Raw genomic sequence first — 16797 nt, 5'->3', positions numbered from 1 at the left:
AAAAAGATGAGTAAAGCCTGGAGAACAATCTGTGCAGCAACCACATTTTGACAAGGAAGTGTCTGGGCATATGATATGGCAAGCATGTCTGATTGGCCGATAGCAAGCACTGTAGTGAGTGACAACTTGAAAACATGTGTATAGTGCAATATGATTGAAGCCTAATAAATTATACAAGCATACACACATGCATTTTCTAAACACACAATGATGCATACAGATGCACACTTGTGGAGATGAGAAAGGGCAAAAAATAAAGGGTGTGTGTGTGTGAACCAATAGGGGGCGCTCTCACCTTGGCGATCTGCACACACCAGTTGAGCAGCATCTGCGAGCCGATGTTGTCCTTGTGCTCGTGCACGTAGTGCAGCAGGCAACTGTGGGGCATCAGTTGAGTCACCAGCTGGACGGTGGGGCTCAGGCACACGCCCAGCAGACGCACCAGGTGAGGATGCTCCACGCTGGCCATGATCAGCGCCTCCTGCTGGACAGGAGGACATCTGTCAGCCAAGTAACTTTAAGCAGTGGCTAAGGGGTCTTATTATAATCTTTTATAAAACCGAATCATGCCAGTTTGGTTTCGGCTCTCTGTTTGGAACGTTTTGGAAGTTTTGATCTCAAGTCCAATCTCATCGCACATTACCACAGTGAAAAGCACAGGTTTAAGAGAAAAGGATAAGGGCCAAGGAAAGAGCAAAACTGGATGTGCTGCCCTTTAAGGATAGACTGACCGAAGAACAAAGGAGCTTTTAGTGCTCTGAGGAAGACATGCGAGGCGGCCAACGGTGGAGCTACAAAAGGCCTCTCAAATCCCAGAGAAAACATTAACATTAACCCTGGAGGAGGAAAGGGAGACAGAGAGAGATAGTGAGACAGAGACAGAGAGAGAGAAAGAGAGACAGAGAGAGAGAGACAGACAGACAGAGAGACAGAGTGTGTGAGAGTCCGTGTCTGTGACATTCTCCTGCTTCTCAGTAGAGGTGACCCCATTAGTGAGACTGACCCCAACAATGTGAGTGTGTAAATTTTTACATGTGGTGGATGTGTCCATGAGAATGAGTGCATAGGGAATTTACAACACATAACTAGGACACATGGTGCATGAATACATATTGTGCAAGAATACAAATGGTGCATGAATACACAGGGTACACAAATACACATGGTGCGTCATGCATGATCCATATAGATCCAAATATACCTTATATACACACACATACACATGCACACACATGCGGGCATGCATACACACACACACACACACACACATACACAAACACACACACACACACACACACACATACACACACACAAAACATACTCATTAGCACACTTTTAGACACCCAGAGAGAGAAAGAGTCAGAGAGAGCTCTGTCAGATTGAACAAGGCTATTTATTTTTGGCGTATGCATGTGCTGGGGTAAGCCTCACAATATGATGTGTTCCTGTACTTAGGTATGGGGTGCTGTTCAAGAAACAGTTTATAAGCTGGGAACACATTTAAATATCAGCAGTTTAGATATCAGCAGTGGTAGTTCAGTGGTTAAGGTACTTGACCCTCAGTTGCTCAAGTTGTACTTGGTCATAATTGTAAGTTCTTTCATCCTTACCATTTGAAAAAGGCCCTGCCCACCTACAGTTGCCAGGGCGTTGGTTGCTGGGGGGTTGGGCACGTGAGGGCACTTGGCCGCTCGGCCGTCTGCTCGGTGAGCCCACCTCAGTCCAATCAAAGGCAGCCAGACGTGCCCGACCCCCACCTCTCTGCTAAACACGTTCTGTTGGTGACCTCTGTGATGCGTGAGATAGTGCTCACTCAGATATGAGGTGAGATCAGCGATTAGCAACCATCTCACGTTTCTAGCTCCTCATGGCCTGCTGAGCGGTGCCTGGCGGCTCAGAGGAGGACTCTGCTCGCACTAGCAAGTGCGATGCTGTTATGAAACTCACCCGGAGCTCCTCACTTCTCCTCACATTTTATTCATTTTTACCAGCAAGCCACACTGATCTGGCCTGTTGGCAGGTCAAGAGAGTAGAAAACTGAAATTGAAAATTGAAGTTAAAAATTAAATTCTTTTTCTGTCTCTTAAGCACTGAATAGTTGTTGAATTTGTGGTGGACTTAGTGTGCCGAGCCCCCGAGCTGGTGGAGCTTTATGTGACAAGATAATAAAAATGGGACTTTTCATTCACCATGATAAAGGAAAAACATGACATGCCATTAACTGATCGAAATAACTGCCATGCTGATGGAAAGCATGAAGGCTGCATTAATTCCACTCACATCCATAAACTCCACGTTGGCTTTTGGCCCTGTTGTTTCATTCAGGATCTTTATGGCCACTGGGATCTTCACACGCTCACCCTCTGGGACCCAGATGCCCTGAGAGTGCACAACACAGATAATGACCAATAAGAACTGTGAACCTTGTACAAACGGAGGATATGCACTGACAGTATACATCCTTTATGTGATAATAAACACTTATCTCTCACTCACACTCACAAACACGCAGAAAACAAACTCATGCTCATTCTCTCTCTCTCTCTCTCTCTCTCTCTCTCTCTCTCTCTCTCTCTCTCTCTCTCTCTCTGTGTGTCTCTCCCCTTTACCTTGTAAACAGTCCCGAAGGCTCCAGTACCCAGGATCTTGACCCTCTTGAGTTCGGTCTCTTTCAGTATGCGCAGCTGAGCCTGGTTCGGTGCTGTTCCACTGGGTGTCAGCGGCTCCACCAGCTGCTCAACACAAAGCAGATCTCATTCTTTCAGTGACAAACCCATGCACAGTATAGACCTGTACACCAATATACCAACAGATGACCTAAGATCAGTTATTGCAGGGACAAACCAATGTACAGCACACATCTGCAGAGAGGGTGCTGATCCTACGCCAGTTTTTTTATTTTTTATTTTTTTTATTATAGACCCAAAGGGCAAATCCAAGCTCTGCAAATAAAGCCACAATCTGGTATACATTGTCATACACATAGCATTACACTTACTACAGCCAAACTATATTCATACCAGGATCAGATGTTCAGCAATAGCAAACAAACTGATTCCCCTTGCATCCACCCTCACACACACACACACACACACACACACACACACACACACACACACACACACACACACACACAAACACACACACACAAAAAAAACAAAAAAACAAATCTTTTGAAACCTTTACAAACTATACATACACTAATGAACTGTTCGTTCAAGCATGATCGCCCTGGTAAACACAGGAAGGAATTAAATGGCTTCATCTATCAATCTCTCAAGCAGAGCTGATCCTTCAATTCTGCCCAGCCCAACCGATTCATTACATAGAAATGGAAGTGGTTTTGAGGTCATTGTGTCCATTACGAGAACTGCCTTTCCTTGGCAGACATTTGTGTTGCTTTTGGGGAATGTAGGTACGGATTTAGCTTCACATGCTGAGATTAACAGAGGAAAGACAAATTGAAACCAATGAGGACTGGGATCTCAATAGGAAGAAAAGATAATTAGGGAGGGGGTGAGAGACATATAAAGGCATAGAAACAGAGAGGCATGGGTGGGGGGGGCAGGCATTGGTTATATTATCAAAAATATACAGAAACAAAGAGGTGTTGACTTAAGCAGAAATTAAAATAGGTCAGACAAACAAAGAAACATGCAGTGTAAACTAGACAAAGAAACATGCATAGTGTAAACTGAAGGGCAAAATGCAAGCTACGCAAGTGCAAAGTGTAAGTGTCAAGCCACTTGGACACACTGCTATTGTTCTACCCAAACACTGGTTTATCGCTGCAGCTCACACAGTGGCGCGATTGTCCAAGTTTTTGCCTTGAGCTGTCTTTGCGAAAGGCCAGCTCGAGCACGACACTGCTCTGTTCAGGCAGTGCTGTTATTCCTGCCAGCATCTGCCTGCTTTTTAACACATGCTGTGTTTTCCCTGGCACAGCAAGATGCAACCAGGCATTTCTGGAAGAAGCAGGAACCTTAGGTGGAAAAAGAAGGAAAAAAAAACAATAAAAGGCTACAGTGACAAGTTCCAGTTAAGTGTACTCAGCCACTTTACTGGAGCCTCTAAAAGTGATTTAAACATGACTTAATGGAGTCTGACTCTGGAATCAGTGCATTAGAATAATTACTGAACAAGTCATGGAGTGTATGCAACTTGCTAATTAATACCCCATAAGACAATTGTAAAGTGTTTGGGCCCTTTTGAAGCACACGTTTCAAAACCAGGGAGCTGACCAGGCATCCTGGTGCTGAAATCTTAAGCATGAAGTGTTTGCAGGAGCTGTCCATGTCTAGTGCTGAACCATAGTCTCAACATTGCACTGTAAAAAGACACTGTATGTTCATAAAATAGAGCAGCACTGTAAAAATGTCAGATTTTGTGCAGGTCTATTATTTACATTGTATATAATAAGGATGTGGGACAGCACACCAAAATAGAAGCACATGCACTGATAAAAATAATTTCAGAAACGAGAAGGCAGACCTTAACAGGTTTTCTTTAGTCCTGTTGTTGTTCATACTAGTCAGTGTTCTTCTGCTGTGACAATAGGAAGTTAGGGGAATGTTCAATGTACCCCATCACACTTCAGTTCACAGAGAGAGAGCGAGGGAGAGAGAGAGAAAGAGAGAGAGAGAGAGAGCGAGAGAGAGAGAGGGGGTGGGGTGGGGGGGGCAGCAGGGAGAGGGAGAGACGTGAACTTTTTGCTTTTATTTGGTATTCTATTTGAGCTTCCATTTCCATTTAAGTGAGTGAGAGCCACATTTGAAAGGAAACTTGAGAGAGATTGGGCACAAGTCCCAGGACAGAATTGCTCTCTCAATGAATCACACACACACACACACACACACACACACACACACACACACACACACACACACACACACACACACACACACACACACACACACACACAGAGGTTTGTTTAAATAGATGTCGGTACTTGAGTGTATCAAGCTGTCCATCAGCTTCTGGACATGAGGTCGTCTCCTCTGGCTGTCTATAGCACTGATGCTCCACATGCACATTATTACTCAAACCTGCACTGGCAGGTCGTGTATTTTGTTTAACGGAACACCCAGTTCTTTAGGGTCTGAAGCAAAACTTTCCTCCTCTCCAACTCCAACTCTTACTGTTCACCTCGAGCAAACGTTTCCTAGTGCATTACCCCTCACCTCTGTTTCCAGGAAGCGCCGCAATGCCCTCTTCTTCTTGATGCTCTTGCGCCGGACGTAGACGGCAAAGCCGAGCGCCACGACGACGGCTACAAACATGCCCCCGATGACCCCGGCAGCAATCAGTGGAGTCCTGCAACAGGTCACCATTGGTATTGACAACAAAACAAATGAAGTTTAGGCCATAAAAAGAAAACCTTAAAAGAAAACCTGCTCCAATCAGCACTTATTCAAAAAGCTTTTACGTCCATGATGAGTGAAATACATGCCTTATTTCTATTCTGCATTTGAACAGTAGAGAGGACGAATGCAAATCACTGAGTTCAATGAATCTCACTGCATTTCATCAAGGGAGCAGAAATGTGAATATAATGTGAATATTGAAATGTGGAGCAAATACTTAGGAAAATAGAATTGGGCTTGTGGGAGTTATTCATGGGGGGTATCTATGCTTTTGGTCTTTAATGTGTGAGAAAAGAAGTGTGATGAGACGTAGAACAAATTGACAATGTTAGACGACTGTTGAGGTTCACATGAGCCTTTCCCAAATGTTAGCGAGCTGTATTGAGTATGCCAGTAGGTAAAGCCTATTGTTGTGAAATTAGTCATTCATCTACTGTTTGTTAGTGGAAAGGATGGGCAAATTCAATACAGTCTATGTGTTAATGTGTTAAAATCCTAACCGATCTATTAATTTGTAAAAATATTGATAGTTGTTCTCAAATGGTAAACTGCGTTTGCTAAGGTGATGGTGCATGTTGTCAATTCCAAATACACAGAGCAATATAACAAATATTTTTGCACAACACTGAGCACTTTCTCATTGCTTGCACATCAGTCTTCATGCCTTATGGACATTTTGCAAAACATTAGACATATTGATCATTTGGTAACAGAAATCACATGAAAATGTCTGATTAAGCAAATCACAACACAATAACTGAGGCTGCTAATTTCCAATCCCAAAACATTTCCTCAAATTGGGCCTGATTTGCAATTGCTTAACCATTGCCTGCAAATCTAACTCTAGATTGGTAAATCTAACCAATCAAACCTATGATTCAAGTCATCAGCCAGTGCTATGTAGTCATATGGGACAGTGTTCTATGTCATCACACATCTGCAGAAGCCCTGGTGGACAGAACCATCCGCAAGGCTCTGAACTCTCGCACTGCTGTCTACAATGCGGGGATCATCAGCGGGAACATGGACGAGTACAAGTCTGCAGCATACGGAGTGCGCAGGGCGGTGAGAGAGGCGAAGCGGCGCTACGGGAGGAAACTAGAGACACAGTTCCAGCAGAGTGGCTCTAGATCCCTGTGGCAGGGACTACGGACGATCACGGAATACAGGAGCCCACCCTCCGGACTGATGAGTGTGGATGAGTCTCTGGCGAATGAGCTGAATACATTCTTCGCTCGCTTCGAGGCTACATCTAGCGGCGCTAATGTTAACAGCGCTAATGCTAACAGCACTAACTGCTAGCAGCGCTAGTGCTAATGGTACTATCGGCGCAGCCAATGGCGCATGCGCAGGGCCCACCATAGAACAGCGCCCTCTCATCATCACGGAGAGTGACGTGAGTAGAGTGTTTAAAAGGGTGAATACCAGGAAGGCGATGGGACCAGACGGTATCTGCGGGAGGGTCCTCAAAGCCTGTGCAGATCAGCTAGCCCCGGTATTCACGGACATCTTCAATCTCTCCCTGACGCTCGGTATCGTCCCGTCCAGCTTCAAGCGATCCACCATCGTCCCCGTCCCAAAGAAACCTCGACCCTCCGACCTCAATGACTACCGCCCTGTTGCCCTCACATCAGTCGTGATGAAGTGCTTTGAAAAGCTAGTCAGAGACTTCATCACATCTTCACTGCCAGCCTCCATGGACCCACTGCAGTTTGCATACCGCCACAACCGCTCCACTGACGATGCAATTGCACATCTGCTCCACACTACACTGACTCACCTGGAGAAGGGAGGGGAAATTATGTTAAAATGCTGTTTGTCGACTACAGTTCAGCATTTAACACTATCATCCCCTCCCTACTCACTACTAAGTTGGGGGATCTAGGACTGCATACATCCCTGTGCGACTGGATCTCCAACTTCCTAACAGACAGACCACAATCAGTACGGGTGGGCAACTGTGCCTCATCCACCCTCACCCTCAGCACTGGAGCTCCTCAGGGTTGTGTCCTAAGCCCCCTGCTCTACTCACTGTACACCTATGACTGCACAGCCACTTCCAGCTCCACCATCATTGTCAAGTTTGCTGACGACACCGTTGTCATGGGTCTGATCTCAGACAACGACGAGAGGGCCTACCTGGAGGAGATTAAACACCTGGAAAACTGGTGCCAGGAAAATAATCTCCTCCTAAACATCAGTAAGACAAAGGAGCTGATCGTGGAGTGCAGCAAGAAGCAGGAGCAGCACTACCAACCTGTGAGGATCAGTGGAACCACGGTGGAGAGAGTAGATAGTTTCAGGTACCTTGGTGTTCACATCTCGCAGGACCTGTCCTGGTCCCGCCATACCAACTTCCTGGCAAAGAAGGCTCGTCAGCGTCTTTACCACCTCAGACGCCTAAGAGACTTCAGACTGCCCTCCAAGGTACTGCGGAACTTCTATACCTGCACTATCAAGAGCATCCTCACGGGGAACATCACATTCTGGTTTGGGAATAGCACCAAGCAGGACAGACAAGCACTCCAAAGGGTAGTGCGTTCAGCAGAGCGCATCACTCACATGGAACTTCCTGACCTGCAGACCATCTACTACAAGCGGTGCCAGACCAAGGCCAAGAGGATTGTGAAGGACCCCACCCATCCCAACAATAGACTCTTCTCTCTGTTGAGGTCAGGGAGGCACTTTCGCTCCCTGAAGACCAAGACAGAGAGACTGAAGAGGAGCTTCTTCCCACAGGCCATTCGGGCCCTGAATCAGGGAAAGTGATAAACTGTGGGGACCACCAAAACCATGTAACATAACTGTATAACTGTGTGTGTGTGTGTGTGTGTGTGTGTGTGTGTGTCTGTGTGTTGTGTGTGTGTGTGTGTATATATATATATATATATATATATATATATATATATATATATATATATATATATATATATATATATATATATATATTCAATTACCTTGTAACACAACAACTGTAAATATGTTATTCTACAAAATGGATCTGTACATTCTGTAGATTGTGTACATATATACACAACCATATACATTGTACATTGTGTATATAATCATAATATACATATATTGTACATACATTATTAATATATTTTGTACATACATAGAATAGATATTTCTCTTTGCATATATATATTTCACATATATAGAATATCTATATTTCTCTATGCACCCCTGTTTTCTTTTCCTCAAGTTTGGACAGACCATTTCACTGCGAGTTATACTGTGTATGACTATGTATGTGACGAATAAACCAAACTTGAAACTTGAAACTTGCAGTGAGGGACTGATTTAGGGCTCATCCACACATCTGTTGAATTTCTACCTCTGTATTCCCCACTCAATCCTACTGACAAAAATCGTTTCTGCCTAGAGATGGAGAGAATATGATCACCATTCCTATGACCAAATGTTACTTTCAGATGTGATGACTGAGGCATGTCAGGCAATCACAACATCAGCCTGCCAGGGTCGGATCAGACACGTCCCTAGAGTTTTCCCACGTTGCATTGCCAGGGAATCAACATTCTTTCAAATGTTGATGAACATATGTGGCTCGATATCAGGGACAGGGTCAATCAGGCAGAGTAAAGCAAAGGACAAACCTTTGGCTTGTATTTTCTATCATCTTACGTATTTTTGATTGGTTGATATTTTGTGTTTAAGTATACACTTTTAATACAGTACTGTTTGTATGAAATCCAATAAAGTGACTGTAGTTACATTTAAGATGTCTTTCACTTTGTCACAGTATCTCTGTGTGTGTACTGATGATTTTACTGTAATTGTAGTGAGTCATGGTGGATTACAGTACATCGGTAAGAAACATCCATAGCACTTCACAACTAACTACAGGTTGTGATCTGCATCTGCGACACATGCAGTTAGTGTTTTACCTGTCAATGGTTCATGAATGCTTGTGTGTTTACTGTTGAACTGCTGTGTGTTACTGTTAAAGTTATACTGTTTGCAGCATGCATTTATTGTTTAGATTTAAGTAGAGAGTTTTGCATACAGGATGAGAAGTTTTTGCAAGATGTGTTAGAGTTTAGATGCTTTGTTGGCTGGTTTGTCATTAGGAACCTGAGAACTAACAACCAGTACGTATAGATGAAGGTTGGTAGTTCTCACTTAGTGTTAAACATCTCATTTTGTTTACTGCTCCTAAAATACACTCCAGCTAAAAGAATGCATAACAGTAATGATTCAAATACAAGCTCTCTTCACCAGCGGTTTATAGAGAATGTTTAATTCCTCAATTATCTGATCATTAGTGACAATCACTGTTCCAAATCATATTCATTTACGCTAATGGTCTCATCCACAGAGAGCTTTTCAAAAATCCTTTGCTCAGCTCCATCATGAATTGGACTCCCAGGAATCTTCCCTGCAAACTGCAAATCACCTGTTGCTGAACTTAATAAAGGCTAAAAATGGTGTATTTGCTTTTGCTATCCCAGCGTGCTTCTGGGTGAGAACAAACTGTGTGGCTTTCTTAATTATTAACTATAATTAATCACAAAAATCAACTGATACGTAACAAGGTGAGATACTGTTCAGAGGTGTCTCGCTGTATCACTCTCACTACTGCTATATCTGCCATGTTTTAAGAGAGCCTGCACTATTCACATCCAGTCCACTTTATAGTCTCAGAATGCATGCTGACTCCAATTTATCGTATACTGAGCTTCGATCAGTTCCACTCTCCACACAACTGTATTCTTTGGATCTAAAAAGATCAAGTGTGATCCTCCAACTGGGCTCTTCCTCTGAACTCTGATGACTTAGTGCTGTTGGATGGAAGCGCAAAGTTCCCCTGTCGACTTCTGTGTTGACACAAAGCTGTCATTTGTACTCAGGAAAGCAATCAGATTTCACAAACAATTTCTATCAGTCATCTGGGCTATTCTTCAAGCCGTGCTGAGTAGGTGCAGAGAGCTTCGTTCAGCTTCCAAGCCAAAAAATAACTCATTTCAAATGAAGACAAAGGGACTAGGCCTTACTGCTTTTGCCTTTACACCAGAGCATGCATTTTAAATGCTGTAGTTGGTTTGTAAGTATTCTTCAAACTATGTGCTTTATCATAAATATAAGCTCTCAGAGCCCTTGATGTTTTTAGCACTTTTTCAAGCACTAACTAACCTTGTCCACGATGTTAGGTTTTCAGGTTTGCTTTTCAGAAAGTGGCTTTTTTTTTTAGAATGTCTTCAGGGGCTCTCTGAGGTTCCTGCTAATCATCTGCTGATGCTTCACCGTACCTGTAGCCCTTGTGTTCATATGTTTTTATTTCACTGTCCTCAATGTCAATTTCATGCCCTACACATTTTCTCTTGGCTCTCTCGCTGAGTCTCAGACCTGGTGTTAAGACAGGCTTTTAAGACTCTTTTAGATACAAACTTTAGTGTAGTCCGTAAGCAATTGGAAAGTGACAATTTTCATTGGTTTTGCTCTACGGTCCAGTACATTGGATCAGAATTGAATCAATGGCCATGAATTTAAAGTGCAAAATGTCTGTTTTAGTTTACATCTCTAGTGGGTGAACTATAGAGCAATCAAAGCCCCCTTTTGTACATTATCACACATTTCAAGGGACCATAAGTAATGGGGAAAAATCACATAATGTTAAATAAAATGGGTTATGTTTCATATTCAAGTAACGACTGTGTGACGTGACGAGGAGGCAGAATGCCAAGGCTAGTCTCTGTTTTGCAAAGACATTCATTACACATGACACAAACCAAAAGAGGAAGAATGGCAATAAACAATAACTAGATGCAGAAAACGACAAACAACAAAGCAAGCAATACAAAACAGGGCGGCGGAAGCACAGTGTGTAAGGCACACACTATGCCATCCTGTCACGGGTGAAGAATGCATAGACAAAAGGGAAGAAAGAGAGCAAATGCAATGTCTCCAACCAAAGTATTTAATGAAATGAACGAAAATGAAAACGAAAATAAAACAAACGAGCCAACGTAACAAGTGCCATCGGTCATGTAACCCCCAGGTGGTGTGGTAAAGCACAACACACACTACCTGAGGGAGGAGTGGACAAACATAAACAAGACATGTGATAAGAAACACAATATCAACATAAGCATAAGTCCAGGTGCGCCGCCAAATGCTGGTAGCGGCCAGCAGGCGGCAATACTGTGACAGACTGCTAGAAAGATGCAGCTATGACATAAACCAGATGCTGGGTACCTTCCCTGGTGACATTCGTTAATGTCTGCAATGCAGCCATTTTCAGGTCCTGCTTGTTTCAGGACTGTGTATTTTCAGGACTGTTTTACTTTCAGAATTTTCAGAAAAAAATGCATGCTCAGGAGTGTTCTGACTGAATGATTCACGGTCAGTGGAAAACACTGGGAACATTACAGCACCATTTCAATCCCATTGCAACTCTACATAGTCTCATCAACAGTCACATCATCAGTCCAGAAAATGAATCAGCTCTGTGCCACCATGTTTCCCAGTTGGGTGGTATACTTTATTCTTTGCTTTATTACAAGTTAATTGCTGACTCATCCTTCCGTATGCCGTAGCACTCTACAGGTTTTTCATTCACTTCTTGAACCTTTTTTTACAATCTGCAACCTGGCCTTTCTGTTCCCGAGCTTGCACCCTGTAAATAGTGTTAATGATGTTTTCCACAGTTTTCATCATGATTTAAGGTCTTTCATAGCCTGCTGGCATGTTTGCTACTGCTAAGGACATGATTGTGCTTTGTAAATTTGTCCATGTGCGAAACAGCTGATGTTGATGCAGTTTTGCTCCATTTCAGAATAATTCCCCCCAATCAGACATGCTTACAGAGGACTATTGGACAAACTATCATGGAAGGCCGGCTCTACTGCTTCTGGGCCTCATGTTTAAAGGCAATACTAACAGACTCCAGATGCAAATGTCACATCTAGAATTAATTCAGCCCTTTGTTAGCTGTCTTTCGTATAAATTCAAGATACAATGACACACAGCTACCTAGTAAACAACAGTTCCATTACTGCATGATTACCTCACATGGACAAAATCTGAATATAAAAATAGATGCAAATACCTTTGAAATTCTGCACTTTTGACTCTGAAGTGTAGAGCCAATACAAAACAACAACAAAAAATGCCACACTTCAGTTGCTTACTACACTGTAACTGCAACTCTACTGCTTTTAAATGTCCTGCACTATAACAGGCTCAATAATAACAATGTGACAATTCCAGATCAATCTCACCCAATTTTATTCCTCTTTTGATAGCCAATAAAGATCAGCCTCATAAGAAGATCTTTTTAAACAGCTATTCTTTTTAAAAAGGTACAGCTCTACAACTTCAGGAAAAACTCTTAGAGGAAAAAAAATGAAGTAGACATCTCAGCAACGGAACCGGGGGGTTGGCCCTGAGAGGGAGCAAACACTTCTTGGGCAATCGACTTACACCAGTCCAAACAAACATGAAATTCTGTGAAGGCCAGAGGCATTGATGTGCAATGGAAGATTCAGAATTTCTAAGTGAAGACATTATACATGTTTACTGCATGGTAAGAAAAAGTGCCATATCCATATAAAGGTTCTGAGGATAACTTAATGTGTGTGAAAAGATTTTTTAATAGTTTTTGTACTACATCTATTTTGCTTACAATAAATTAGTACATTTTCCCATGGAATGGCACTTAAATGATGCTTATTTTCCAATGTGCTGGAACATTATTCCACACATATTAAATGATTTAATGGAATTACATTGCCTGTCATAGTGTGTCACATAGTATGTCACATATTAATTAGGAGGAAGTGTGTCTCATAGAAGGATGCAGGCTCTTACCTGTCCAGTGTTCCAGTGCAGTCTTGGATACGGGGTCCGGTACACCTGAAACATATGCAACAAACTACCATAATATTCCAAAGTCTAAAGTAACAATTATTTTGCAATACATTGAATGGGCACATTATTAGAGGCATCCTTCTGTTAGCACATTAGACCTACTTTGGTCTTCATATCTACAGCAGTTCATCATGGCATAGTTTCCAACAGGTGTTGAAATCTTTCTGCAGGAATATTTGTCCATGTGGGCAAGTTAGGTTTTCGCTCTTGCTGCAAATTAGATGGAGGTGCTGACATGCTCTGAGCAGCCTATTCTGCCTCATCCCAGAGATGCTCTATAGGATTAAGATCTGTGGACTGTGAAGGCCAGGGAAGCAATGCAAACTGTCATATTCCTGGTGTATTGTACTGCCATTGGGCAAACAGCTGCCAAGAACGGATGAATTTGGTCGCCCACAACTCTTAGGTGTGCTCTACTGTCCAAACATCCATCCACAGGTATCAGAGGACCTAGGGTGTGCCAAGCAAACATTCCCCACACCATTACCATTACACCAGCCAGAACTGTTGACACCTGCCTGGAAGGGCTCATGGATTCATGCTACTTGTGCCAACTTCTGACACGCCAATGTTTCATCTGACCAGGCGATGTTTCTCCATTGCTCAATGATCACTTGTTTTTACTAATTTCTACATGTTAAAAAAACGTATCATACCAATGAAAATACATATGTGATTATGCTGTGATAAACAAATATCTTAGATAGTAGATTGTTCACTGTATTGTATTCTATTTTATGATGACAGCTTCATATGCTCTTGGCCTTCTCTTAACAAGCTTCATGAGGCAACCTTGAAAATATTCTGTCTTGAAGACATTCTCACAGATGCAGAGCACATGTAGGGTGAGGAACAAAACTTCTGAAAGAAAAGTATTTCCTGAGGGTGCATCTAACTAATATATATATCTATATCTATCTATATCTATATCTATATCTATATCTATATCTATATCTATATCTATATATCTATATATATATATATATATATATATATATATATATATATATATATATCTATATCTATATCTATATATATATATATATATATATATATATATATATATATATATATATATATATATATATATATAGTAGAATGACAACAAAAGAAAAACATAAAAAACAAATGTGTAAACTCGTAAACTGTGTAACATAAATGCATCCCTTAGACAAGTCGCAAGTTACATTATCTGACCTGGCTCAGGCTATTTGTCCAAAATACACTGGAATAGGAGCAACGGAGTGGGGCAAATTAAAAATGGTGGCAGGGAATTAATTCTCAGCTGGACTCCTCTCAGTAATGCCAGACTCAAGCAGGCTCCAATTGCTAATTAGCTCACAATTTAAGTCATGTTGTGCAGTCCTTTATTTCTGGAATGTGCTTATATAAAGCCCTTGTTAATCAGCTGCATGGGTCGAAAGCTTGTTTTCTAAGTGACAGTGTGTCTTCCTGCAACAGTCTTCCTTGTTTAATCAATGCAGGTGAAACTAATATGGTGTGACCGACATTCTACTTGTCCTGTGGTGAGCTGCTTTGCACTGTTACTCCTGTGCTCTGGGCCTGGGGAGGGAGTCATCCTCAGATGGCATTCCTGCTGTCAGACTCACCTGATGCTAATCTCAAAAGCCTGTTATCAGTCCCATGGTCGGAGATAGACAAGTTTGGCATGTCGCACAGAGAGAGGGAGAGAGAGAGAGAGCCGTCTTCTCACACTGCACGGCTCCAGAATAACAGAGAGGCGGAGTGAAGATCAGTGGTAGGCCTGACAGTAACCCTGGGGCAATGACTGTCACACGGAGATGAAGAGAATGGTGATGCTATGGAATGGAGAGAATGGGGCCTTTGATTTTGGTAGCAGAGAGAGGAGAGGGAAAATAAAAAAAAAATGGTGAGGAGGGCAGAATCCCTTGCCTCTGTTGTGATGGACTGATCCTTGGACTGTCTCCATGAAACAGAGGTGAGTTTCTGGTGGTCAAAATAGAGCACTTCAGGTTCATATGTATTGAAGAACTGAACAGGATGATCCTGACCCAGCGATGAATGAAGTTTAAGAGGATGACATGGATGAGCTATGTTGATAACATTTGTTATGACATCACTCAGAGCACTCACCCCCCCCCCCCAAAAAAAACCAAAACAAAACAAAACAAAAAACAGTGTAGTTACACAAACATATACACTCACCCCTGGGTGCAGTTGGGGTGGCAGGGATGACACTCATTGTTGGCCTCAGCGTATTTGAAGATGAAGCTGTTGGCTCCTTGCAGGCCATCGGGGCATTTCTCCACACAGTTGGGCCCGTCTTTCAAATGAAGACACTTTGTGCAGTGATCTGGACCCTAGAGAGGTGCAGGCAGATAGAGAGAGAGAGAGAAAGAGAGAGAGAGAGAGAGAGAGAGAGAGAGAGAGAGAGAGAGAGAGAGAGCGAAAGAAAGGATAATAGAATCAAACAAGAAGGCCTGGTAAGCATGAAAGTTTTATTAAGTGCCTAAAGCAACAAACACAGTTCCATAGCAAACCATGAGTGGTGTACTGTACTAAATGCACTCATGGTATAAGATGAAAAAAACATTAGCAACTTGTCAATTGCAAAGTTTTAAAAAAACAAACAAACAAACAAAAAAAGGCAAGCAGCAGCTAGTCCACCTCAGCCCCGGTTTAGCAATGTTTCTGTTATTCAACACAAATGTGTACACAAATCAGTGCATGTAGGAACATGTCTGGGGAGCTCTTGGGAATCACCTAAGACTGGAGTAGAGCTTCACGTGTCTCTCATGGGTCGATGCGAACAATATTTAAATGAGGATTAGCTCACAAATAGAAGCATTAGCTGGTTGGAAAAACAAGGATGACACGTGACCCTCACCATTCCTCAGAGAGCTCTGCTTTCAGCCTTTGCCTTGTGGCCTTTCGACTTTTTGTGGTTTGAGGTTTTGATAATGAGATGGGCCACTTGAAAGCAGAAAACGATCCTCCATTTTCTGACTTAAAGTCATGGCTTGTAACGCTTGCTCTTGACAAGCTGCCAGCATTTTGGCTTTTGTGCAGTGAACGTGAACCATATGCATTAGTGATGTACTGTTTTTAAGAATCAGCCCGAAGTCAGACAGCCAGGCAGCCAGACAGCTAGACAGATAGACAGAATGAATGTATGCATGAGTAAATGAATGTATATAGTAACTTACCGGACCATGGCAGGTCAATGTTCTATCTCCAACCTTCTCACACTGGTTGTCACATTCTACACACACTGAGCCATTAGCAAACTCCCGAAACGCTCTGAAACACACACACCCACATCCAGCCATTCAAACACCAATACACCCATGCCCACACAAAACGTTGAGGCAGTAGCAAAACATCCAGTATCTCTGACACACAAAAAACTATTTTTGTTTCCCAGACATTTTTATGAGTAAGCATTTTATCATGTCAATCAAGGATTTCAGTTTTAGCAATGTCAGCAGATCGGAAATAACCTCAACCCATTATTATTGTTTTCTTGCTTTCTTTCCTTGGCCTCTGCACTCCAGAGTTGGAC

General features: G+C 42.5%; 1 protein-coding gene across 21 annotated transcripts in view; it reads right to left on the bottom strand.

Moving 5' to 3' along the window:
- LOC113579187 (receptor tyrosine-protein kinase erbB-4) overlaps positions 1-16797 on the bottom strand; it is a 165432-nt gene that overhangs the window by 29080 nt on the left and 119555 nt on the right. For 19 of the 21 annotated variants that reach the window (XM_081700975.1, XM_081700987.1, XM_081700977.1 and 16 more), the window contains 7 exons: positions 16442-16535; positions 15441-15595; positions 13194-13238; positions 5181-5313; positions 2610-2732; positions 2281-2379; positions 296-484 (listed from right to left, as the gene is read on the bottom strand). In XM_081700975.1, the coding sequence (XP_081557101.1) occupies positions 296-484; positions 2281-2379; positions 2610-2732; positions 5181-5313; positions 13194-13238; positions 15441-15595; positions 16442-16535 (838 nt within the window). The remainder of the gene's footprint in view (positions 1-295; positions 485-2280; positions 2380-2609; positions 2733-5180; positions 5314-13193; positions 13239-15440; positions 15596-16441; positions 16536-16797) is intronic. The other 2 variants (XM_035534872.2, XM_027012944.3) reach the window with 1 other exon arrangement.

This window comes from Electrophorus electricus, chromosome 18 (genome assembly GCF_041902795.1).
Source record: "Electrophorus electricus isolate QZ-2024a chromosome 18, ASM4190279v1, whole genome shotgun sequence".
Taxonomy (NCBI): domain Eukaryota; kingdom Metazoa; phylum Chordata; class Actinopteri; order Gymnotiformes; family Gymnotidae; genus Electrophorus; species Electrophorus electricus.
The sequence above is the reverse complement of the archived record's forward strand: the minus strand, read 5'-3'. Positions and strand labels throughout refer to the sequence as shown.